We start from the raw sequence: 27,170 nt of genomic DNA, 5'->3' as shown, positions 1-27,170 counted from the left end.
TGCTGGCTGAGTCTAGCTTAATAGAGACCCAGAATCCTTCACTAGGCAGTCGGCAACTGTAGAACCAAAGAGAAAGGCATCCATACAGATGGTGGGTGGTGAAGGCAGACTTCTGGCTGTGAAGATAAAATATGTACACACCTTGTCTACATACTGTGTAGCCATGACTCAGTTCATTCACTTTATGAATACAAGTGCTTTTATGTTTTTCAAGAGTGATCAATTCTCTAATTTCAATTGCAACATTGGGAGAACTGCTTAGAATTAGAATTAAACTGGTAGAAAGGATGTTGCAAAAGTCTTTGGTGTCCATGCCATGCCTGTGTGTGATCTTAAAATGTATGGATTCAGTTGCAGGAAAAGACAGCCCAAACAACAGTTGCCTATTCTCCATAAAGCCTTCATCAAACATAAAAGCCTGCTGCACTAATCAGAGCCGAGCATTAGCAAAGACGAAGGACAATTAACAAGCTTTCTCTGCACTGATTAAAGCCAGGTCTGCGGTGACTCAGGGTACACTGCATGTTCTCAGAATAAAGTACTCACTCATGTGAGGTAAATTAATTATTCCAGGGCACGGATTACTATATAACGGATCGCCTCTTCCAGTAAACCTGACAACCCAGAGAGAGTGAGTTTGACACATGAGAAAATGGAAAAAAAAAAAAAACTTTTGCAAAGAAATATCCAACCACAAAAACTGAACAACCTTTCCTAAAATTTCAAAATGAAATAAATTCCAACAAATATAGACGTTTGGTTATTCGTGAAGTGTTGTCCATTTCATGGATTTTCCACATCTTTTGTATTTTTCTCCTTTGGATGTGTTCAATTCAACTTATTTGAATTGAATCAACTTATTCAACTTATTATTTATAGTTCATTTTCTGGCTCCTAAAGTTTGGTCCCTGTGTCAAGAAGATCTGGAGGGGAAATGGCAACCTGCTCCAGTTTTCTTGTCTGGAGAATCCCACGGACAGAGGAGCCTGGTGGGCCATGGTCCATAGGCTCGCAAAGAGTCAGAGACAATTGCAGCGACTTAACACACACAAAGCAATCATGGTTTTGAGCAAAAACACATAAGAGGCCGCAGCTCATTGTCAAAAGTATGATATGAGAAACAAGGCATCAAGGGACCCGTGGTGTCCACTGACTCTAGTTGAGGACTGCTGATGAAGGCATGAGTGACAGGAAGACTGGACTAAGATTACAATGATGGGATTAAAGTTTTCCAGCTGGAGAACACCTGGTGGACATTGGGAGAGGGTTGCAGACAGGTATGAGCATCAGCTGCTGTGTGACAAGCCTGCGCCAGTGAACAGGCAGAGTGTTCCCAGGATTTACCTGAGACCCTCATTGGAGGCTGCCACCTTCTGGAAGTCTTCCTGCTCATCACACTAGTAGCCGAGAAGTATTTCTAAAAGTGTAGTTTGTAGACCACATGATTCTGAGTAGTCCTTGGAAGAACGCAAATGCCAAGACCCCCATCTGAAACCTATGAACTCAGAATCTCTGGTGGGACCCTGGGATTCTGTATCCACAGCAACTTTCTCAGGTGATTTCAAAATACATCAAAGTTTGAGGAAACCAAGGGAGCCCAGGAAGAAGGTTCAGATGAGGAAGAATGAAACAGAAAAAGAGCTGACACTTGAATCCTGTTATTTAAAGATCTTTTGGAGAGTGAAAACAAGGGCTAACATGAGATGTGAGGACTGCTGTGGATTTAATTACGCTTTGCCATCTGTTTTCCCTTCCCTTCTCACAATATTCATTATTTGCATCCGGGTATACATTCCCACCTTCTCTTGCCTAGACTAGTATGCAGGCACCTTCGCTCTGCTGCTGGACACACATTCCCACGCTCCTGCCTGGACAGACTCCTCATCCCTAGGCATCTAGCAAGGCTGAGGCCCTGCCTTCTAGTTTCCACCACAATTCTTATTGTTGTTCAGTTGTCAGGCTCCCCTGTCCTTCACTATCTCCTGGAGTTTGCTCAGATTCATGTCCATTGAGTCAGTGATGCTATCTAACCATCTTACCCTCTGCAGCCCCTCTTCTCCTCCTGCCCTCAGTCTCTCCCAGCATCAGGGTCTTTTCCAATGAGTTGGCTCTTCACATCAAGTGGCCAATGTATTGGAGCTTCAGCTTCAGCATCAGTCCTTCCAATAAATATTCAGGTTTGATTTCCTTTAGGATTGATTGGTTTGATTTCCTTGCAATCCAGGAGACTCTCAAGAATTTTCTCCAGCACCACAATTTGAAAACATCAGTTCTTCTTCGGCGCTCCACCTTCTTTATGGTCCATCTCTCACATCTATACATGACTACTGGAAAAACCACAGCTTTGATTTTACACAGAGGACTATTCAAACATTATCAGTGTCCTGAGGGATGGTGTAAAAGGGTTTAGAAGCTCTCCAATCATGGATTCACTAGAGAGCAAAAACAGAGCAAGTCACCTCCCTGCTTACAGTTTCCAAAGACTCCCGAGTATCTACAGAACACAGGCCAAGACTAGGCATCTGCTGGGGGTGGGGAAAGAACAGAGTGGGAGTTTGGGGTTAGCAGATGCCAGCTTTTATATATAGGATGGATAAACAGCCAGGTCCTATTGTATATGATTAAGCTGGACTACTAAATAGCTTAGATATGGAAGCAACCTAAGTGTCCATCAACAGATAAATAATCTGTTGTCCATATACATAATGGAATACTGCTCAGCCAGAAAAAAGAATGAATTAATGCCATCTGCAGAAACATGGATGGATCTAGAGATGATCATATGAAGAGTTTGGGATTACCAGATGCAAACTATCATATGTAGGGTGGATAAATAACAAGATCCGACTGTATAGCACAGGGAACTATATTCAATATCCTGAAATAAACCATAATGGAAAAGAATCTGAAAAGAAACATATATATACATATTTATAACTGAAATATGTATATATGTATAATTGAGTCACTTCACTGTACAGCAGAAACTAACACAGCATTGCAAATCAACTAGACTTCAATAAAAAAGAAAAAAGAAAAGTAGGCATGTACCTCTCTTATCACCCTAGACTCAGTTCTTATGTGTAGGTGGTCGCTTCACCTGGGGGCCTTCTGTCTCTCTCCAGGATGCCCTTCTCTTCATCACTGAGGCTTCAACTCGGCATCACCAGCTCCACCCCCACTGTATTATTTATATGTTTTATTATCAAGGATCGAGCTTCCCTTAATGACTTATAATCGACACAGTTGGAGATGGCCATCTCTCCCAGTGAGTTTATTCTCACTGCTTTCTTCTGCTAACAGACTCTCTTTCTCATACCGTCAGCTGGTCATGAGACACAGGCTGATCCAATCACAGTTCTCCAAATCCCTGGGCCAATCACAGTCCTTCCTTCAAAATGTCTTCTGCCTGGGGCTGGCAGGGTAGATCTCTGTTAATAGGGACGAGGTTCTAGAGACAGAAAGCCCAGGGTGTCTGTGACCTTTGATGAGAAGGTAGTCATCACATGGAGAAAGACAAAACTGAAAGAGAAAGACTGTCCAGGTGGCCAGGTGACCTGGAGTCCCTGTTACCATCACACTAAGGCCAGACCTACAAGAATTTATTTATATGAGCCAATACATTCCCCCTTTAAGGTGGAATCTGGTTTGATTTGGAGTTTGCCTGGTGGCTGAAAGGTAAAAAAATCTGTCTGCATGTGCGAGAGACCCAGGTTGGATCCCTGGGTCAGGGAAGATCCCTGGAGCAGGGAATGACAAGCCACTCCAGTATTCTTGCCTGGAGAATTCCATGGACAGAGGAGCCTGGTGGGCTACAGTCCATAAGGTCGCAAAGAGTCAGACAAGACTTAGCAACTAACACTTTCACTTCACTAATCCAGAGCCTCCCTCTACTGTTTCAGCTGGGGCCCCTGCTTACAGAGCTCCTTTGATGGCTCAGCAGTAAAGAATCTGCCTGCCAATGCAAGAGACACAGGTTCGATCCTTGGGTTGGGAAGATCCCTGGAGGAGAAAAGGGCAACCCACTCCAGTATTCTTGCCTGAGAAATCCCATGAATAGAGGAGCCTGGTAGGCTGAGGTCCGTGGGCTTTCAAAGAGTCAGACATGACTTAGCAAGTAAACAACAACTGGTTTTGGAAGGTGGATCTGCATCCATAGCTGAATTCCCTGGTCTAACGCTCTCATGAAAGGAATGAAAATGTGACTTTAATCATGTGTTCAAAGCTGTCATACTCAAAAGTGTGAAGTGAGTGGTCCCTGTACACTGTGTTTCACTGTGAGTTTTCTGAATTTATTTCTCAGCAATTATATCATATTTACATTTCTGATTACAACCTCGTTTTGCACCTTGGCCTACACAGACTTATAGCAAGTCTCAGACTCGAGAGTTTGAAAGAGGAAAATGCAACTTTAAATTGTAAGCTCCAGGGCTTCCCTGGTGGCTCAGTGGTAAAGAAGTCACCTGCCAACGCTGGAGATGTGGATGTGATCTCTGATCAGGGAAGCTCCCAGATGCCTCGGGGCAACTAAGCCCCTGCACCACAACTACTGAGCACGTGCTCTAGAGCCCGGGAACCACAGCTCCTGAAGCCTGCGTGGCCCAGGGCCTGTGCTCTGCAACAAGAGAAGCCGCCGCAATGAGAAGCTTGCGCACTACAACTAGAGAGGCGTCCCCGACCGCAACCAGAGAAAGCCCGTGCAAGGAGACTCAGCACAGCCGAAAAAAAAAAAAAATTGTTAAGCTCTAGACCAAGAGCAAGCCAGTGATGACTTGATCAACGAATCGAGTTATTTTCTACAATTTCCATGAAGCATAGACCTGAAGCAATATAATCATTTTTAGATAAAGACAAGAAACAGTTGGAAAAGCAAAGGGATGCACAATCAGTATCACCCGGTTATGTGAAAACTGTTTAGCCATTCAGGCATGTCCGACTGTTTGTGACTCCGTGGACTGCAGCACGCCAGGCTCCTCTGTCCTCCACACTCTTTCACTATGCCAAACTTTCCTTTCACTAGGCGAAAATATCCATTCTTCAAATAGATCTTGGGGAACCCGCTCTTAATCCAACAAACTGTTACAGTTTCATGAAACTTAAATTTACCAAGAAAATACGAGATATTTTCCTGTCTAAGAATTCTCAACCCAGCCTAAAACTCTCGATTAGCTGCACTCACTGAGAAGAGCAGTGGCGGATTAGTCCTAAAGAATAACCAAAAAGTTACCCCCAGTCGGTCTTTTAGGTAAATGTCATCTGAGAAGGTAATGAATGGGTTTTCACAAGCTGCTTAAATACAGCATTTATTGGATTGACTATAACATGGTACCAATTCTTCCTCAGAAATTTAACTTTTCTTTTTGTGTTTCATATAAACTAAAATTATTTTTCCTTCAGCACGACTGATAAACACAAGATTCCAAAAACATTTTAGGAGATGGGGAGAGACTGAGTAGCTTTAAAAATCTATCCTTGATCATCCGCAACAATGGGGTACTATATTTTACTTAGGTTTTTGTTTTGTTTTGTTTTTGCCTCCACCAAAATCAAATCTTTTTTGAGTCTACCTGGAATAAGGCTCCTTGAAAATGACCCACTTCAGAAGCCACCACAAACCTTGGATGAGAAAGGCCCCAAATTATATCACTTTATTCATTTGGACTTTAATAGAAATCTGTAAAACATTGTTCACAAAAGAAAATGCTCTCTGGTAGCATTTATTACGGCAGCTATTTTAAATTTTTGTTCTTTGTTTTTTAACTACTACTATGAAATACCCCATATACTATTTCTTGCATTCTTAACATACCTTAAAACACCTAATTACAACCTGTGTAATTGAACCACATAGGACTTATGTAATTGAAATTTCACGGACTGCATAAGTAAACTGCATTTCCCATACAGACCAAAATATATAGTTGTTATTGACCTTAGTCTGCAGAACAAATACAGACAAAAACAGAGATTAAAATAGTGTTTGAAGGGTTGTTTTACCTCTAAGAAAATGGGGTGAGAAAATGTATTATTCTGAATATTACATATTGGATAAGTTTGCAATTTTAGTTCATAAAAAATATGAAATCTCCAAACATAGGGAATCTGTTTTAAAGGATTTTGTTCATCCCTGTATTGTGTGTATGTGTGTGTGTGTGTGTGTGTGTGTGTGTGTGTGTATGCGTGTGAGTGCTCAGTTGTGTCTGACTCTTTTGCAACCCCATGGACTATTGCCCCCCAGGCTCCTCTGCCCATGGAATTTTCCAGACAGGAATACTGAAGTAGGTTGCCTTACCCTCCTCCAGGGGATCTTCTCAACTCAGGGATCAAACCTGGGTCTCATTATGTCTCCTGCATTAGCAAGGATATTCTTTACCACTGGGCTACCCGGGGAAGCCCATGCCTATAGGAGGGACAATTTTTCCTCAGAGAGAATCCCACCACTGAGCCAGATGTTGAAGGTGTTTATATCAAAACCCCTCCTCATACTGTTCACGGGGTTCTTGAGGCGTGAATGCTGGGGTGGTCTGCCATTCTCTTCTCTAGTAGCGAAGGACAGGGGAGCCTGGTGTGCTGCAGTCCATGAGGTCGCAAAGAGTTGGACATAACTGAGCCACTGAACAACAGCATAGCAAAACCCCCAAATGCAGGTTTGGGGCAACAGTTTTCCTTTTTTATGGTGGCTTCAACTTGACTTCTTAATAATCTCAAGCTGCCTCAGAAGATTCCCCCACCCTCCCTTCAGTGATCTTCCCCTTCCTTTCTGACCGTCCTGTTCTGAAAGAAAGGTTCTTTAAAAACCACACTGTTCCCACTGATGGAGAAATTGCACATCAGCTCTATTTTTCCCATTTTTTCACACCCTCATTTTTTTTTCTTTTACTTTATCAAAGGGAAGAAAACACATTTCAACAAATCTTTAATTATCCAAGTAGCAAAACTAACACTGGTAATATATATGTCCCAGTGCCATTCTCTCAAATCATCCCACCCTCTTCTTCTCCCACTGAATCCAAAAGTCTGTCCTTTACCTCTGTGTCTCCTCTGCTGCAGATGGAGGGGACACATGTATGCCTATGTCAAAGTCACTTAGTTGTGTCTGACTCTTTGTGAGCCCATGGACGATACAGTCCATGGAGTTCTCTAGGTCAGAATACTACAGTAGGTAGCTGTTCCCTTCTCCAGGGGATCTTCCCAACCCAGGGATCGAACCCAGGTCTCCCACATAGCAGGCAGATTCTTTACCAGCTGAGCCACCAGGGAAGCCCATATATGCCTATGGCTGACTCATACTGATGTATGGCCAAAACCATCACAGTATTGTAAAGTAACTATCTTCCATTTAAAATAAATAAATACATTTAAAAAAGAATAGGTAATAAAATGTCTATATGCAAATTAAAAAGAAAAACCTAAGTGAATGCTAAGGAACAAAGCTAACAGAGATGGGATACAAGGTACATAAGTAATCTTCAATTTCCTAGTGGTCACGGTTAAAAATGTAAAAATAAACCAGTGAAGGCAACTTTCATAATGTATTTATTTAATCCAACAGATATAACACATTTTCATTTCAACATGCAAACAAGCAATATAAAAAGCATTAATGAGATACTCTACAGTCTCTTTCAACTAAATCTTAAAAATCTGGTGTATATTTTACACTTAGAGCCCACCTCAAGTTAGAATGACCACATTTTAAGTGCTCAAAAGCCACATTTGGCCGATGACTACAGGACTGGACAACACCCAGGGGAGAAAACAGTGACAGCCCACCAGTTTTCTTCCTCCTTCAAAAAAAGCCAAGCAAACACTGGAACTCACCAGCTGGAATGAGTTCATTAAAAGTTTAAACCATCAAAACAAGTGAAAATAATTTCCCAAATCACTTACACTTTGCTGTTTCTGTTGCTGCTCAGTCGCTCAGTCGTGTCCGACTCTTTGCGACCCCATGTATCACCCCAGGCTCCTCTGTCCCCCTGTCTCCAAGTGTTTGATCAAGTTCATAGCCACTGAATCAGCAATGCTATCTAACTATCTAACTTCTCCTTTTGCCATTTTTTAAAAATAAAAAACAGTATTTTGGGTGAATTTACATACTTTAGGCAAATAGTATATTATTTCACTCACATCTCGAATCTTAAAAAAAAAAAGCAAAGTCACAGAAACAGAGTGTCAATTGATGGTTGCCAGGGGTTTGGAGGGGGTGTAAGGGGGAAAGGTGAAAATTGATCACAGGCTACAAATTTCCAATTACAGGATAACTTCTGGGATCTAAGGGGCCATATGGTGACTGGACAATCCTGCATAGGATGGTACATTTGGGCAGTTAATAACGCTGTATTGTGCACTTGAAAGTTCTCACTACACACATACAAGGATGGGTAACTATGTGAGGCGATGAATATGTCAGTTAACTTCATGGTGGTGATCATTCTGCAATACACACCTATTATCTAATCATCACATTTTATACCTTAAATTTATACAGTGACGTGTGCCCATCACATCTCAGTAAAGTTAGAAAAAAAAAACGGGTTATAATTTCAAATTCCTCCCTGCATTTTCTAGTTTTGCCATGTAGGTGAGGGAAAATTATACAAAATAAAACAGAAGATAGGTGAGTCACCATTAAAAAAATAATGCAGTTTTGTTTCTTTCTCACGTTTTTTCTTGAACAGGGCCAAAAATTAGGGGAGATATGATTTGTTTCTCTATTATTTAACTAATTTCCTGCCTCATTCTACTGTCTTCCTCCCCTCCCCCACTCCTCCACTCCATTCAGTGACAGAGGTGGTAATAGAAGATTTAAAAAAATTTTTAATTTATATTTTTGATTGAAGTTGATTTACAATGTTTCAGGTGTATAGCAAACTGACTCAGTTATATACTTATATATGTATTCCTTTTTTAATCGGAGTATAGTCATCTATGTCAAAGAGACAAGAATATTCAGTGGAACAGACAGCCTCTTCAATAAATGGTGCTGGGAAAACTGAACAGTTACATGTAAAAGAATGAAATTAGAACACTCCTTTATACTATACACAAAAATAAACTCAAAATGGATTAAAGATCTAAATGTAAGACTGGATACTATAAAATTCTTAGAGGAAAAACATAGGAAGAACACTCTCCGACACAGATCACTGCAAGATCTTTTTCTGACCCACCTCCTAGAGAAATGAAAATACAAACAAAAATAAACAAATTGGACCTAATCAAACTTAAAAGTTTTCACATAGCAAAGAAAACCATAAATGAGACAAAAACCCCTCAGAATGGGAGAAAATGTTTGCAAATGAAGCAACTGACAAAGGGTCAATCTCCAAAATATACAAACAGCTCATGAAGCTCAATATCAAAAAAATACCTAAGATTTTAACGAGGTCTGTTTGGATCAGTCTATGATATAACTGAAGTTACCAAAAGCATCACCAAAAATAAAGCTTTTATTTGCCAAGACAACATAAGGTACAGAGACAGTGAACAGAGCGGGAGACCCAGAGCCATAGATGGAAGCCGGTGTTATGGCCCCTCTCTCCTGCCCTCAACTGTTCTTTGTGATTCACTGGGTTGTTCTTTGAGATTCAATGGGTTCTTCATGATTCAATGGGTTCTTCGATTCAATGCGTTGATGTAAACGGGATGCTCTGTCTCTGAGGATGCCTGCATGGTGTGGCAGGGATTCACTCAACAGAACAAACAAGGCTTGCTCTAAGCCTCTTAATACTTCATCTTCCTCCCCACCTTCCCCATCAGAGGAACTCCCGTCACAAATGCCCTGTGCCGATCTTGGAAAAAGAAACCCCTCATCTGGAGCAACTGCAGCCTTTAGACCCCGAGGCTCTTCCGAAAGCATGCTCATGAATACTCCAACATCAACGTCTAAAGAATTTTCTTTTCAAGTTAAAAGTGGGTTCTTACTCATTCTTAGGACCCAGCCCATGTTACGTGCACCAGGGCCTTCCCTGGGACTGCTCTTTGAGGCAGTGGCCACAGGGGTGAGGTATTTTGGGAAACTTCAAGAGAAGCCTGTATACCAGAGGCCAGGGCTGGTACCTGCCTTAGAAACGGTTAGTAGTGTTGCTGGTTACATTTTGGATCTTTATAATCGTTGATATTCTGTTGAGCAAGTGTTTTGTTGTTCATCTTGACTTAATGATGTTAGAAATGAAATTCTACCTTGCATATTTATCTATTTATTACTTTTTTCTGACTGCACTGAGTCTTCGTTGCTGGGTGGGCTTTTCTCTAGCTGTGACGAGCACGAGCTACTCTTTAGTTGCCGTGCGCAGGCTTCTCCTTGTGACGGCTTCTTTCATTGTGGAGCATAAGCTCCAGGCACACGCGGTCTTCAGTAGTTGCAGCTCCCGGGCTCTAGAGCACAGGCTCAATAGTTGTGGTGCACGGGCTTAGCTGCTCCATGGCATGTGGGATCTTCCCAGACCAGGGATGGAACCTGTGTCTCCTGCACAATTGCCCAATTGCCCAATGCCCACCCCCCAATGAAAACCCAGCACAGCCAAAAACAAACAAACAAATGTCATGGAAAGGTGCTCATTTTTAATTTTTATTTTACTGGACATGTCTTGGGTGGGCCTGATACCTGGAGATGCAGGGTCCAGGCCTCACCCTACAGCCAAGGATTTTGCCCACCAGGGCCTCAGGTTGCTGATTCGTAAGATCTGTTGTTGTTCAGTTGCAAGTCATGTCTGACTCTTTGTAACCTCATGGACTGCAGCCCACCAGGCTTCCCTGCCCTTCACTATCTCCTGGAGTTTGTTCAAAACCATGTCCATTGAGTCAGTGATGCCACCCAACTATCTCATCCTCTGTAGTCCCCTTCTCCTCCTGCCCTCAGTCTTTCCCAGCATCAGGGTCTTTTTCAGTGAGTCAGCTCTTCTCATCAGGTGGCCATTTCAGCTTCAGCATCAGTCCTTCCAATGAATATTCAGGATATTCAATGAATATTCATAAGATGGAACTGGTCATTAACATTTCCTACTTTCTTTGCAATCATGCTGCTAAAATCACTGAAACAACAGAGCAAAACTATTTTGTGTGTGCTTGTACTTAGTCGCTCAGTCGTGTCTGACTCTGCGACCCCATGGACTGTAACCTGCCAGGCTCCTCTGTCCATGGGGATTCTCCAGGCCAGAATACTGGAGGGGGCTGCCATACTGGATCTTCCCAAGCCAGGGACAGAACCCAGGTCAGATTCTTTACCTTCTAAGCCACCAGGGAAGCCCAAGAGTATTTTAAATGTCCTCTAAAGAAGAAAGACTAAGGAATTATTAATCCATGAAAACAAAACGGGAATATTGGGTGCCCTCCATCATATCGAAAGGAGGACTTGAACATTTTTGGAAATTCTCAGAGCACAGCAAGAAGAAGTCAGTAATTGACCGGCAGGCTACTGGCTGCCATGGGAACCAAGCATTCCCTCCTCGGGACAGTGGGTTTTCAGCATCCCACTGACTGGATCCCACAGCAATGCAAGGGTGCAAGGTGAGGACCCAAAAGGGGTGATGTTCACGAGGGGGGAAGAGAGTCCCAGCTCAGTCCACATCCCTGGGGGTCTGATCTGAGGAGTTACATTAGGCATCTGTCAGTGTCCTCGGGTAAGAGCGACAATGGGAATTATCTCTGAGAAGTTTTCTGAACAGAAAGTTCAAAACACATGAACAAAGGCACGAATTTCTAAGATCAATGCTATGAGTCCCTTCTCCATCCCCAGCGATAAAGCTATGGTATTGGAGGGTCCCATGCTACTCTGGCAACGTGAAGGTTCATGTTTAAGAGACTCAAAACTTTTCATTAATCTTAGCTCCAGAGCAGTGGAAACGCACTCTGAAACACACATGCACAGACATACACAAGTATGCACCTTCCCTATTTCAACGACTTAGCCCAGTATAGAATGAACAGGAAGGTATCAGAAAATTAGAAAACAAGAAACTAGCTAACTCTTAGTGTCTGAATTTAAAACTCTCCTGAACACTTGGGAAGTGTGTTGTGGCCCTAATTTGTCCCTAAGATCCTAGTTCCCAGAGCAAGTACAGCACTGATCCCACCCTTGCAGAAGGTCAGGCACCTGCGGCATCACCAGCCTTCTGAGTTCTGTGGACTCCGACTCCCAGACACGGCTAAGCAGAGATGTACCAGGACTCTACCCCAATTAGCACTTCACCTGTTCCCCTCACACTCAAGATCTTCCCATACCAGTTGCTGCTTTGAACATCAGGAAAGTTGACAAGCATATCCAGATAGCTCCGTGGATGTTCTAGAACTTTTACATATCTTTTTACTTAACTTTTACATAACTTTTACATATGCCCAGGGTCAAAATGAGGGCTTCCCTGGTAGCTCAGTGGTAAGCAATCCACCTGCCATTGCAGGAGATCCAGGTTCGATCCCTGGGCTGGGAAGATGCCCTGGAGAAGGAAATGGCAACCCACTCCAGTATTCTTGCCTGGAGAATCCCATGGACAGGGGAGCCTGGTGGGTTATGGTCCATGAGGTTGGAATAGTCAGACACGACTGAGCGACTAAACAACAATGGTCAGGTTCTGTTCATATATATAGGCTATATATATTAAAGGTTCTTACACCAACCATTGCAAGGACACTGCTGGGAAACTAGATGCAAAGTCCCAGCCCTGTCATCTTTGCAGAGACTTTGTCACCAGCTGATCAGACACTTTCAATGACACGAGTCAAAGAACACTGAGGACACTGGAGGTCATACAAATGATATGAATAGCCACCCGGAAGACGCTGCCCCTTTCAGTACTGGGTCAGACTGGATTAGTTTGGTGCTTTATTTAGGTTCCCTGGGATACAGAACATCACACAACTTCCTGATGCATGGCTTTCATTACAGTGGGTTCCACTCTCCTTGTGGAGAGAGACGAACCTCACTGCTTCTGCTACAAAAGCGGTGAGATGGACAGAAAATACAGTCCATATTTAAAGCATCACCGAAATCAGACTGCAAAAGAAAACTCCAAGAAGAACTAGACCCACGTTTACAACACAAACCCTAAACATGGATAGCAGACCCCAGTAGAGAGGCTGGCGTGTATTAAGCTGTAAATAAATATTCGTCAAAATTAAAACCTTTAAAGGCATTCTATCACAAAGCATTTCTCACTGGCCCTCTACAAGTTATGGCCATAATGTGATAGGCTTATTTTTGGAAGCTGCAAAACACCCACACCCAACAAGTAAACTCTGTCAAAGTGACCCTCCTAATAAGCTAACATTGGACCCAAATGTAACCATTCTTCAGCTACTTGTAGAGCTTTTTGAGAACATCCTTCTGAGTCAGTTAGTGGGTGATACACAGCTATCCACTCTTGCTTTATAACCATACTTCTTTCAGCTCAAAGGCCATGATGGCGTGCCTTATTCATTGAGTTTTGCTTTGAATGATGTAAAGCTATAACCTCAAATCAAATATATCACACAGAGTGAAGTTTTTCTACTACTAACGTTGTTCAAATGAATATACAGAAGCAACTGCAGAACTCCAGACTCAGCTTGGAAAAGAATCTTGTTGGAGTAAGCTGACCTGGGCAACGCTAAATGGTCATCAAACTCAGAAAATTCTTGGTGCCTCACCATCCACCCCAACACTTTCTCCTCTTATTTCATGAGATCCAAGAGGTCACTTGTAAGTACTGTTCCATGTCAGCACTGGATCACTTTAGTACAAATCTGGTTGACCCAGACTTTCATTTCTTTGAAGCAAAAAGTAAGCAAACTCTACTTTTAATTTTTTCTTAAAAGAATTCAAGAGCATCCACTCTTTTTACATAACGTGTAAAACATAGCTTAGAGCACATGGATTCCACGAAACGCCATCACGCGCATGAGTCAAATACTTACGCCATGATGCCTGAGAGATGGAACATCTCGGCCGTGATGTAGGACAGATAGCTGTACAGGAAGACGAAGAGCGGCTCGATCACGCGGATGTTGTGTGTGAAGCGCGTGGTAAACGCCGCTATAAAGCCCAGGAAGATGCCAATCAGCACCCCACCGATCCCCACGACAAAGAAGTTCGCGATGCCAGCAAACACGTCAACGGTCTCAATGGTCTTCATCTGGCAGAAAGACTTGAACAGGTTGTACAGGACCTGTGGGAGACGCAGAGGGAGGTCAGGACCCGCCAACTTCCCCATCATCCACGAAGCCCCAGAAACACACCTGCTTCTTAATAAGGGCGTGTCTTCTGTGCTCCAGAGTGGACGGCGAGGGGGAGCGACTGGGCATCTCTTTATCTCACATTTTAACAGTACATTTAATTGTTGTTGTGTTTAGTTGCTAAGTCATGTCCCACTCTGCGACCCCACAGACTGTAGCCCACCAGGCTCCTCTGCCCATGGAATTCTCCAGGCAAGCATACAGGAGTGGGTTACCATTTCTTTCTCCAGGGAATATTCCTGTCCCAGGGATCAAACCCACATTTCCTGCATTGACAGGTGGATTCTTTACCACCAAGCCACCTGGGAAACCCCAGGCATTCAATAGCTTTAAGCAAAAAGTATTGATGAAAGCGTGTCATCAGGAAATCTATTTCTAGACGCGAGAGAGAAGAGAGTCAAGAATTATTTACATGACTTACTCCGAAAACATCATTTTTTAGACCCTAAAAGATTATTTTAAAAGACTTGGTCACCCTTCAACACGCCCTGCTTGCGTTCCCAATGCCCGACGAGGACTGTGTCACAGAGAAAGCTTGCGGGTGTCGGCTGTGAATCCAGTGACCTTTCAAGGCCCCCTTGTGGGGTCGGTCTGCCCATCCATAGTGGTCTCTTCCCTGAAGACATCCTCCCCCTCTGTCACTGAGGTCCTCACTTGGTCCCTGCCTCCCTGCCCCGCCCACACACATACTCTTATGGAACGTAAGACCTGATCAGGTTTTCTTAAAGAGGCAGCAACCACCGTATGTGCGTGTGTGTCTGCTGTAACTTCATACATATCTGTCCTTCCGAAGTAATGAGACTACATGGGAGCTCAGTTTCTGAAAAATCTATAGCCTTTTACATAGTTTAATTAAGTATTCCAAAATAACAGGCATTCACACCTGTTTTCAAACATGTTTCTAAGGATCACTGAGCACCCAGCATGGGAAACAATGCCTCACTCCTGAACATTTGTTTTTGTTTTTGTTTTTTTCACGAAACCAGCAAGTGACATACAGATAGGCACGCGCTCTGCTTCTTTTCATTGTGATGTCTGCAGCCAGAATCTCCAGGAAAGTCAGCTGATGGGACATGGGGCAAAGACCTTAAGGGTACAGTCCCTGTGACACCTTCCCTGGGTTTCTGAGAAACTCAGAATTAAACTCACTCATCCACAGGCACTCAAATACCAGAGGCGATACCAGAATCCAGGTATCCCGCCTCTGGGTCAGTTCTTCAATTTTAACCACAAGAATGAGGCAGAGACTCTTCTAATCAGGGTGTATCCCAGCAAATAGCCATTTCACTCTTTTCCTCCTCATTTAGAGTCCTTTATAGCCTACACTTTACAGGTTTCAGGGAACTTTTCCTCTTTCCTATGCGATCATAGGGATTTCCCTGGTGGCTCAGTGGTAAAGAATCCACCTGCCAATGCAGGAAACACAGATTCTATCCCTGATCTGGGAAGGTTCCCCGGAGAAGGAAATGGCAACCCACCCCAGTATTCTTGCCTGGGAAATCCCATGGACAGAGGAGCCTGGCGGACTCCAGCCCATAGTGTTGCAAAGAGTCAGACATCATTGAGCAGCCAAGCATGCACACAAGAGAAGAAATAAGCACCTTACAAACCCAAGGACTTAAACCCAAAGGACTTCCTTTTCCAGGAAGGAACTGGCTTCCAGTCGTGCTGCTTCCTACTGTCACCCAGAGCCTGCCACACACATCAGATTTCATCCGCATCAACACACCATGATTGCTTCCTGAGAGTGGACCAGAGATGCGCTATATTTATCCACTGCTCCTAAACAACCAGGCCAGAAGGTGACGGTCACCTGCTGCCCGGGGTGAGGGACAGGTTTCCCAGTCGCCAGCTCTGCATGGACAGCCCCCCCGACACCGGGCCACTCAGGTGTTCCCAGGTGCCATGGCTTCCTCTGCCCTGCTGCCAGCCTGCACAAGCAACCCACATCACTCATTTGTGTAGTGCTTCCTGGAGCCACCACAAGACTCACACCCTTTAAATACTGCCATTCCATTTCTCTGGTTTCCCTGGTGGCTTACATGGTAAAGAATCGGCCTGCAGTGCTGCAGACCTGAGTTCGATCCCTGGGTCAGGAAGATTGGCTGGAGAAGGAAATTGCAACCCATTCCAGTATTCTTTTCTGGAGAATCCCATGGACAGAGGGGCCTGGTGGGCTACAGCCCACGGGTTTGCAAAGAATCGGACACGACTGAGCATGCTCCATTCCTCACTCTCCAATTTAAAATCACTGGCTGCCTGACTCTGGGAAGAAGGCTGAATATGCCTGATGCATTTCTATTTTTGTCTGCACCATGGCAGCGTGTGGGATCTTAGTTCTGTAACCAGGTATTGAACTTGTGCCCCTGCATTGGAAAAGTGGAATCTTAACCACTGGACCACCAGGGAAGTCCCCACTTGTGCGTTTTTAAAAAATGCATTATAACACCTGCAGTCTAGGACAGAGTCTCATTACTGCTCCACAAAGCACATCGTAATTATGCACCCCTGCCCCTGGCTTCTCTTGGCAGAAACCCAGCCTGCAAACCAGGGGAAACTTTATCTGTCTTCCATGGCTCAGCTGAAGCTGCTGTTTCCCTCTGGCCTTTCTGGACTCCAACAGCCCTTGCAAATAGTCCTTCCCTCTGCCCTCCTGCACAACACAGGTGATCTCCCAAACCATTCAGCATCTGGAGACGAAGCTTCCTGTGTTGTTGGTGCTGTCTCTTGAATGCTGACCTCATTTCCTCTGAGGAATGAGAAATTTCTTGTGCAAAGAACTTATGACTTCTCTTTCTATCTCATCTCCCCACCCCACTCAATCCAGACACCAATGACGTCTCCAAAGGAAGTCAGGTGCCCATTCCTAAGGATCAGCTCACTGGCAACACCCTAAACTTCCCCAAGCAATTCTCCTGGCAGCCCCATCCATCACGCTATCAAATGTATATTCTTTGTTTTATATCCCTGTAGGTTTTGCAAAGGGTATGGCTGAGTCACAGGCTCCCCACGTTCAGAGAGCTGGCAGAAGCTCCTGTTTGATCATTCAACTTCCTCGGATGCTGGGCCACGTTAGGAGAAAGTATCTTAGGTAGAAATGTTACCTTGACAACAAGAGAGCTTTCCATAACCTCCTGCCTGTTGTACACTGAACCTGATACCTAGCGATCAGCACAAGATAAAATTCTTTTAGGTACAACCAGCCATAACCCCATGGTGAGTTCATTCCAGTTAAATACAAGGGAATTCCACTATTAATGAATACTGGAATAAATGAAGTGGATTTTGTTACTTGAATGAGGTGACTTCACTGTCTCAAAATAGCTCTCAGCTATTCTAAAAATGATGAGATGGTTAGATAGCATCACCAACTCAATGGACATGAATTTGAGCAAACTCTGGGAGACAGTGAGACACAGGGAAGCCTGGTATGCTTCAGTCCCTGGGTAGAAAGAGTCAGACATGACTTAGCAACTGAATAACATTCTAAAAATGGGGTTTCCTTATCAGAAAATTATTTTTACATAATAATTCCAGTTTACCACAAGGGAATCTATACAGAAAGGTGCTTTTGAAGCGATGATTTATATACAGTATATGTATACATATTACATATGTGGCTACAATTATGTCTCTAGCTGGTCTGTGCAAAGCTGACCTCAACTTGACAACTATATTTTTAGAAAACTGAAAAGCCAAAAGTGCCTGTTTGCTCAGTTCTGAAATGGGCTAATGTGAAAACTGGGTACTTTCAAATGTTTCTATTCGTTGTTATTATTTTTAAAATACTTGTATACATTAACATTTAATATGATCTGTTTTGAGTCAGTCCTTGTGCTCAGTCATGTCTGACTCTTTGTGATTTCATGGACTGTAGCCCACCAGACTCCTCCATCCATGGGATTCTCCAGGCAAGAATACTGGAGTGGGTTGCCATTTCCTGCTCCAGAGGATCTTCCGCACCCAGGGATTGAACCCACATCTCCTGCATTAGCAGGTGGGTTCTCTACTACTGAGCCACCTGGAAAGCCCCCAACATCTCTTCCTCAATTCTTTAAGGATACCTGACTGGGATGCAAAATTGTAATTTTGTACATCATTTTCTAATTGTTCCTAATTAATTCAGCCTACTATTAATTAATTGTTCCCGGTTAATTCAGCCTACTATTCAGCCAGCCCACCTTCTTCTGTTGTGTCACAAATCCGTCCTCTATATCTGTGTGAGATCTCTTTTTTTTTTTTAAATTTATTTAATTGGAGGAAAACTGCTTTACAATGCTGTGATGGTTTCTACAATGAACAACGCAAACCAGCCACAATTATACATATATCACCTCCCTCTTCAGCCTCCCTTCCCTCCCCTAATCCCACTCCTCTAGATCATATTAGCACATATTTATGGAATCTAGAGAACGTACCTGTGGACACAGCAGAGGAAGGAGAGGGAGAAAGTAGTATAGATATGCATCACTATCATGTGTAAAATAGAAAGCTAGTGGGAAGCTGCTGAATAACATGGGGAGCCCAGCCTGGTGCTCCATGAGGTCTGATTCTTGACACACTCAAAGACTGGACCACTGAGGTGACTGAATGTGAAATCTCAAAAAAGAAGGGACAGCAGTGTAAAGAAGTGGCAGGTCATCCTGAATCAGACCTGACGATGCTCCCCTATTCCTAAAAGCAATGCATCAGGATACTGTTATCTCTTGGTGAGGATTTCTATACACTAGATAGATCCAAGATTGTCAACTAAAATTTCCAGTCTCCCTGGTAACAGTGTATACATCGAACATCAGTCAGCAAGGAAAACGTGATGCCTCCAGAAATTAGAATGAGTTACAAAACATCTTCATCATTAGGGCAGTTTCCCACTTAAAATTTAATACTGGTGAGTGAATGACTAACCACTATTAATGAATACTGGAATAAATGAAGTGGATTTTTTACTTGAATGAGGTGATTTCACTGTCTCAAAATAGCTCTCAGCTATTCTAAAAATGATGAGATGGTTAGATAGCATCACCAACTCAATGGACATGAATTTGAGCAAACTCTGGGAGACAGTGAGACACGGGGAAGCCTGGTATGCTTCAGTCCCTGGGTAGAAAGAGTCAGACACGACTTAGCAACTGAACAACATTCTAAAAATGGGGTTTCCTTATCAGAAAATTATTTTTACATAATAATATTCACACAGAGTTAATGAATATCCTTAAAGGTGATATTTTATTCAGGTCAAGGGTGTGAATACAGATTAACAGAGAACAATGTTGGTTTCTATCTTAACTTTTATTTTGGATGTCATATTATTGTAAACTTTAACTGAATTATTAAAAAGATAGTCTGTTTGCTTCTGAAGCTGATCACAGTAACCTATCTTTGAAGAGCCGATGCCCCGTAACCTACACACAGGATACTAAATATTTTGTGTGTGTGTGTGTGTGTGTGTGTGCGCGCGCGCGCGTACGCACACACTCAGTCGTGTCCAGCTCTTTGCGACCCCATGGACTGTAGCCCACCAGGTTCCTCTGTCCATGGGATTTCCCAGGCAAGAACACTGGAGTGGGTTGCCATTCCCTTCTTCAAAGGATCTTGCTGACCCAGGGATCGAACCTGTGTCTCCTGCCTTGCTGGCAGACTACTGGCCACTCCATCACCTGGGAAGCTCAAACACACTAGAAAAGATATTATTTAAAGGACCCTCTCTCCAACTCAGATGGAGGGACTCTTTCCAGGTACTCTTAAGTTACACATACACAATAAAACTGAAGGGAACTGATTTTCTTTCCTTGTAATCTATGTGAACTTTTAAACAAATCAAGAATGCCATTTTAATGATTGGAACTAACAGAGGGGGTAAAATAAACTACTTAATTTACTTAAATACACTTTACTTAATATTTCCCTCAATTTTCCTATCTGCAAAATGGGAAGTATACCTATTTCATAGGCTGCTATAAAAATTCTGGACACAAGATATACATTCGCTATAAAAATTCTGGACACAAGATATACATTCACAAAAGGTTACTGACTATGATCCTATCACCATCACTGCTACAGAACCCTGGGTAACATAAAACAGCATCGCCAACATTCACTGACTGGTTAACATACCCAAGGTCACCTTGAGTGTCCCTGACTGGTGGAGGAGCTCCGTGCAGCTCTGTGGGTGAGGGGAGAGGCTTCTTGCCTGAGCTCGGGAAGCAGGTCAGTTCTGCTCACATTAAGCTCATAAGAGCCTCTGACTCTAATTATGTTTCAATTAGTGAAAATTAAAAACAATTTGCATTTTCTGAATGAATACCCACCTACGGAAAAATGAGGACCCAAAGTCTGCTGGCTGAGTAGGAATAGGAAGTGAGTTGGGTCATGAAAACTTTGCTTCAAATCAGGAAATAAAAAACACAGCATCCGCAGATGGAGGACGGCGCTCAGTGGGCTTGATCATTTCACTTGCACTACACATGTCACAGGCTTCTCTGGTGGCTCAGATGGTAAAGACTCCTCCTGTGATGCAGGAGACCCAGGTTCAGCCCTTGGGTCGGGAAGATCCCCTGGAGAAGAGAATGGCTACCCACTCCTGAGTCCTTTGAATTATGATCAAAGACCATTGTTGTTGAAACCGCCAGTGAGAAACCCCCAGGACACACAGCTGATAGTCACGGTGAAGCTCCTCTGGCAGCAGCAAAGCTGTGCAAACAGGATGAGCCACACAGCTGGTGTGATCCAGGCAAATGAAGATGAGGTGCCTTTATACAATCATGAATAAAACGTTGTTGTTGCTATTGTCGTTTAGTCACTCAGTCGTGTCCAGCTCTTTGAGACCCCATGGACTGTAGCCCACCGGGATCCTCTGTTCATGGGATTCTCCAGGCAAGAGTGCTGGAGTGGGACGCCATTCCCTTCACCAGGGGACCTTCCTGAACCAGGGATCAAACCTGTGTCTCCTGCATTGGCAGGCAAATTCTTTACCACTGAGCCACAGGGAAGTCCATGAATAAATAACAAATAATAAAGGTATTGAGAATGTTAAGACAGTGAGAACAGAGTGTGGAACCAAGCAAGGGGCCCTTCCCAGCACTCGGGCTGGGGACCATTCAGATGCCCACTCTGAGCACAGGGCCAGTAGGTAGGGCCCCTGCCTGAGGGAGCGACCCTGCAGGAGCTTGTTACTCACCACTGTCACAGCATCATTCAGCAGGGACTCTCCGAAGACCAGGATGTAGAGCTGCTCATTGACGTGGATGTTCTCAAAGACAGCAAGCACGGCCACAGGGTCCACAGCCGAGATTAAGCTGCCGAAGAGAAGATTCTGGAGCAAAGTGATATCACTCAGGCCAAAGGCTTCAATCTGGCAGATCCCGAACAGTGACACCCCAATGCCAATGGAATTCCAGAGTGTGCCGACCACAGCGTACCAGAAGATGGTGCCAATGTTCTCAAAGAACGGGCGGGTGGGCATGAAATAGCCCGCATCCAGCACGATGGGTGGGAGGAGGTACAAGAAAAATACATCAGTCTTCATGGCCGGGGGGGACTTCTCATCCACTCCAAAGATAATCCCCCCCAGCAGAAGTCCCACCATGATGAGTAGGCAGCTCTCAGGCACTATGGTGGGAAGCTTGTAATACAGATGGAATCCTGTTCAGGAAAACACAGGGACAAAATTCGGGTTATACAGGAATTATGGGGACTTCCCAGGTGGTACAGTGGTTAAGAATCTGCCTGCCAATGCAGGAGACTCAGGAGATGCAGGTTTGATCTCTGGGCTGGGAAGATCCCCCGGAGAAGGAAATGGCAACTCATTCCAGTATTGTTGCCTGGAAATCCCATGGACAAAGGAGCCTGGTGGGCTATATAGTCCATAGGGTCACAAAAGTGTCCCTATATAGGTATATTAATTCACATAGCAATCAGATATACATTTCTTAAAATTAAATTGCAACATGCAATAGAAACAGTGAGAAAACAGTAAATACCATTTTGATCAGATACATCAACAAGCTGCTATTACTGCATGATAATTCTAATGGACAAAGAGCAAGTAAGAGAATTTAACTCTAAAAATAAATAGAATCAGTGTAGACCTAGTGAGGACCAGGGACTCCCATGGCCATGCAGCAGTAATGAGCAGACCCTCAGTGGGCAATGGAAATGAAGTGGGGAACTTGAAAATCTACGCCTACCTGGCAATAATGATAAGGCAGCCCTTCCCCATCATACCCCCACCAGAGTAATGCCATAAGAAGCCATCTAAAACAGAAGGTATAAATAAGACCTTTGGTCTCATAATACCCCAAATGTCTGTGTTCCAACAGGAAATCACTCATCATACCAGGAACCAAGAAGACGGCGAGCTGAATAATAATAATTTTTAAAAAGATACCATCATAATGGCAGAGATGTTAGATTCAGCTGACAGAAATGTTAATACTGCCATGATAAAAATGTTGCATGAGTAATGACAATCACACCTGAAACAAATTTGAAAAATGGGAAGCCTGAGAAAAGAAAATTTAAACTCGAGTAGGGAAATACATCATACAAAGGAAAACCCTATGGAGATTTTAGAATTGAAGAATACAACAATTGAAATGTTTAAAAATTCTATTATATTGGCTTAAAAGCAGATTTATAATCTACTGGAAGTATGGATTAGTAAACAGGAAAGAATTAATAAACTAGAAGATTGAATAAGAGAAATTAACCAATCTGAATGACAGGGAGAAAACAGACTTCTAACAGACAGACCGTGAGAGGCCTGTAAAACTGTAGCGGAAGACCCAACACTCATGTCATCAGAGTTTCAGAAAGAGAAAAGGAGAAGGTGGGAGGGGAAACTACTCAAGAAATAATGGCCAAAACCTCCCAAAATCTGGCCCAAAATACATGTGCTGAGTCGCCCAGTCGTGTCCGACTCTGTGACTCCATGGACTGTAGCCCACTAGGCTTCTTTGTCCATGGGGATTTTCCAGGCAAGAATACTGGAGTGGGTTGCCATGCCCTCCTCCAGGGGATCTTCCCAACCCAGGGATCCAACCCAGGTCTCCCATACTGCAGGCAGATTCTCCCACATTGCAGGCAGCCACCAGGGAACCCAGGGCACAAAATATAAACCTACAGAATCAAGAAGATGAGTGAGATCCTCACAGAAGAAACCCACATCCAGAGAAACTACACTCAAACTTCTGAAAATATAGAAGAAAAAAAAAATCTTGATAGTAGATAGTGAAAGGACACCTTATCTATGGCAGATTTCTCTTCGAAAATTGTGGAGGCTATCAGGAAGAGGCACAGCGTTAAAAAATAAATGCCAACCCATAATTCTATATCCAGTGAGACCAGCCTTTGGTAATGAAAAAGAAATCAAAACATTCTTATTTGAAGAAAAACTAAGAAAATATGTTGCCAGCAGACCTGCCCTAAAATAATGGCCAAAGGAAATCCTCAAAATGGAAAGGGATAGAATTTTGGAACATCAAGGATTAAGAAAACACAGGGAAAGAGTGAAAATACAAGCAAATTCAATATATTTTCCTTCTCCCCTTGAATTTTCTAAATTCAGCTTGGCCACTGAAGCCAAAATTACAACACTATCTGATGTGGTTCTCAATGTATATAGAGAAAATGTTTAAGACGACTATAAGTGGGGAAAGTAAAAAAAACATTCAGGGGAAAGGTTTCTACATTCATAGTGGTAAGTGACAACAACAGTAAGCTGTTATTAGCTATATGTATATACATTTTGTAAATATACATATATATGTATATATGTGTATATATCAATATATAATACTTGGAGGAATCACTAAAAAAAAAAAGCTATACAAAGCTCAAAAACACTATCAGTAGATGGAAATGGAGTTCCAAAAAGTGTTCAAGTAACCCACAGGAAGACAGAAAAAGAAAGCAGAGAGATGAAGAACAGAGAGTAAACAGAAAGGAAAAGAAAAAGTGGCAGATTTTTAAAATCTCAAACAGCACAGACACACCAACAGTTACCAAAAAATGTAGGTTATCTAAGTGCATCACTTAAAAGATAGCTGTGAGCAAAATGTAATAAACAGCATGACCTAACCATTCGTTGGCTTTAAAAAACTTTTACTTCATATGCAGTGGGGTAGGCAGGTTGAAAATTAAAGAATGCAAAGAGTTATATCATTAAGTGTTAGTCGTATACAGCTCTTTGCAACCCCATGGGCTGTAGCCCACCAGGCTCCTCTGTCCATGGGATTCTCCAGGTGAGAATGCTGGAGTGGGTTGCCATCTCCTTCTCCAGGGGCTCTTCCCGACCCAGGGGCTAAACCAGGTCCCCTGCATTGCAGGTGGATTCTTTACAGTATAAGCCACCAGGGAATACATCATAAAAATATTAATCAAAAGATCAAAAGAAAATGGGATTGGCTAATATCCAATAAAGTAAGCTTCAGAGCAAATAAATTTCCCAGAGACAGGGAGGGACATTGGGTAATTATAAAATGGGTCAACCCACCAAGAAAACATGGCAAGTCCAAATGAGTATGCACCAAACAACAGAACTATAAAACATACGAGACAAAAACTGATGGAATTGAAAGGAGAAATAGGCAAATACATAATTATAGTTAATAACTTCAATACCTCCCCTCTCAATAATTGCTAGATCAACAGCCAACAGGATCTAATCCTATAGAACAGAGGTCCCCAGCCTCTGGGATCTAATGCCTGATGATCTGAGGTGGAGCTGATGTAATAACACTAGAAATAAAATGCACAATAAATGTAATGAGCTTGAATCACCCCCAATCCATCCCCCTGTCCTCAGTCCGTGGAAAAATTGTCTTCCATTTTAGACCGCTGCTACAGAAGACCAACCAACAACAGTAGATACACATTCTTTCCAAGAATCCACAGAACATATACCAAGACAGAACATTTCCTGGGACATAAAAGCAAACGTCAAAAAAATTAAATGTAAAAGAACTGAAATAATATAGAATATATTCTTTGATCACAGTGGAGTCAAAATGGAAATCAGTAAAATATGGAAAAATTTAAAAATCTCTAGAGACCTAACAACTTACTTCTAATTAATCTATGGGTCTCACACCCACCAAGATGGCTATAATCAACAAGACAGAAAATAACAAATGTTTTTGTGGATGTGGAGAAATTAGAACCCTTATACGATGGTGAGAATATGAGTTATGCAGCCATTTTGGAAAAGAGCCTGGAAGTTCCTCAAAAACATAAACAAAGACATCATTTGACCTACAAAATTCACCCCTAAGTATGTAAGGATGAGATGGTTAGACAGCATCACCCACTCAGTGGACATGAATTTGAGCAAACTCAGGGAGATAGCGGAGTACAGAGAAGCCTGGTGTGCAGCAGTCCACGGGGTTGGGTTGCAAAGAGCCAGACACAACTTACAACTGAACAACAATCACTTTCCTACTTCCAACTTTTCTGTCTTCTTTAACCTTTAACTTTTCTCTTTTATTTTCCAATGGAACGCTCAGCCCACTGGTTTATATCTGATTACACTAAAGGTTTATTTGCACCTGTCTCAATTTTGTTAAGGTTGTAAGAACTACACTATACAAGTAATATCTTTACTGTCTCCAAAAACAAAAGAGCAAATACTGCATGATTCAACTGATATTGACTACATTAAACAGTCAATTTCATGGAGACAGAAAGCAGAATAGAGGTTACCCAAGGCTGGGAGGAGAGAGGTGAGGACTCACTGGTTGACACGCAGAGTTTCTGCTTGAGAAGATGCAAAAGTTCTGGAAGTGTGATGGTGGCACATCGTGAATGTACTTAACGATGCCAAATTGTCACTTAAAAAGGTCTAATGGTCAACCAAGTTTCAGAGGCAGGAGAAAGACGTGCTGGCCTCCTGATGGCCACCCTAGCACTGTTTGCATGCACGGGGTCCTTATTCAAAGGGAAAAACATGAAAATCTCCCACACACAAATTCTGTAACAGCTTCCCATTTTCATCAATGGTAAAAGTATGTCACCATCTGTACTGACTTATTTCTCTCTTTGTAACATGACCCCACTCTGAGAATGGCACTCATTTTGATTATTGTTAGGTTGAATACACAACAAATTCCAAGTGACCCTAACTGTCCCAGACAACAGACAAAACTTCATGTAACATGAAAAAGTCTGGACCAGAGGTTGCAAACTGGCAGGCCATGGGCTATCATGGCCTTGAGGGCTATTTTGTTTTGTTCATCTGATGTTCTAAAATATTGAGCTAATGTCTGGAAATTGAGTCTGCAGGTACAAATTCTCTTGTCTGATTTATCCTGTAAAATCAGCAGACTGGGCCCTCTGTCCCTCACCCATACCACTGTGTTCAGGGGGACAACCAGCTTTAGCCAAGGCAAGGAGTGGCCCTCCAGCTCACCTGCCAGCTTCCCGCATCCCTGCCTCCCTACTCACATCTCACAGGTGCCCTCCCTACTCACGCACCACTAGCTCCAGTCTGTCTGCCACCTGTCAAGAGCTCAGTTCCAAAAGTCAATCTAAGATGCAGCTAAGACTATAATGTGAAAATGAAAGAGGAGAGTGAAAAAGTTGGCTTAAAGCTCAACATTTAGAAAACTAAGATCATAGCATCTGGTCGCATCACTTCATGGGAAATAGATGGGGAAACAGTGGAAACAGTGTCAGACTTTATTTTGGGGGGCTCCAAAATCACTGCAGATGGTGATTGCAGCCATGAAATTAAAAGACGCTTACTCCTTGGAAGGAAAGTTGGTCATAACTTAAAAAGCAGAGACATTACTTTGCCAACAAAGGTCTGTCTAGTAAAGGCTACAGTTTTTCCAGTGGTCATGTAGAGATGTGAGAGTTGGACTGTGAAGAAAGCTGAGCGCCGAAGAAATTGATGCATTTGAACTGTGGTGTTGGAGAAGACTCTTGAGAGTCCCTTGAACTGCAAGGAGATCCAACCAGTCCAT

At 43.0% G+C, this 27,170-nt stretch overlaps 1 protein-coding gene across 1 annotated transcript in view; it reads right to left on the bottom strand.

Annotated features, from left to right (window-relative positions):
• SLC9A2 (solute carrier family 9 member A2) overlaps positions 1–27,170 on the bottom strand; it is an 86,156-nt gene that overhangs the window by 37,227 nt on the left and 21,759 nt on the right. The window contains exons 2-3 of the mRNA XM_040223820.1: positions 21,389–21,852; positions 13,891–14,141 (exon numbers count right to left, since the gene is read on the bottom strand). Of these exons, the coding sequence (XP_040079754.1) occupies positions 13,891–14,141; positions 21,389–21,852 (715 nt within the window). The remainder of the gene's footprint in view (positions 1–13,890; positions 14,142–21,388; positions 21,853–27,170) is intronic.

This window comes from Oryx dammah, unplaced genomic scaffold (genome assembly GCF_014754425.2).
Source record: "Oryx dammah isolate SB20612 unplaced genomic scaffold, SCBI_Odam_1.1 HiC_scaffold_25, whole genome shotgun sequence".
Classification (NCBI taxonomy): Eukaryota; Metazoa; Chordata; class Mammalia; order Artiodactyla; family Bovidae; genus Oryx; species Oryx dammah.
This window is presented reverse-complemented; position numbering and strand designations above follow the sequence as displayed.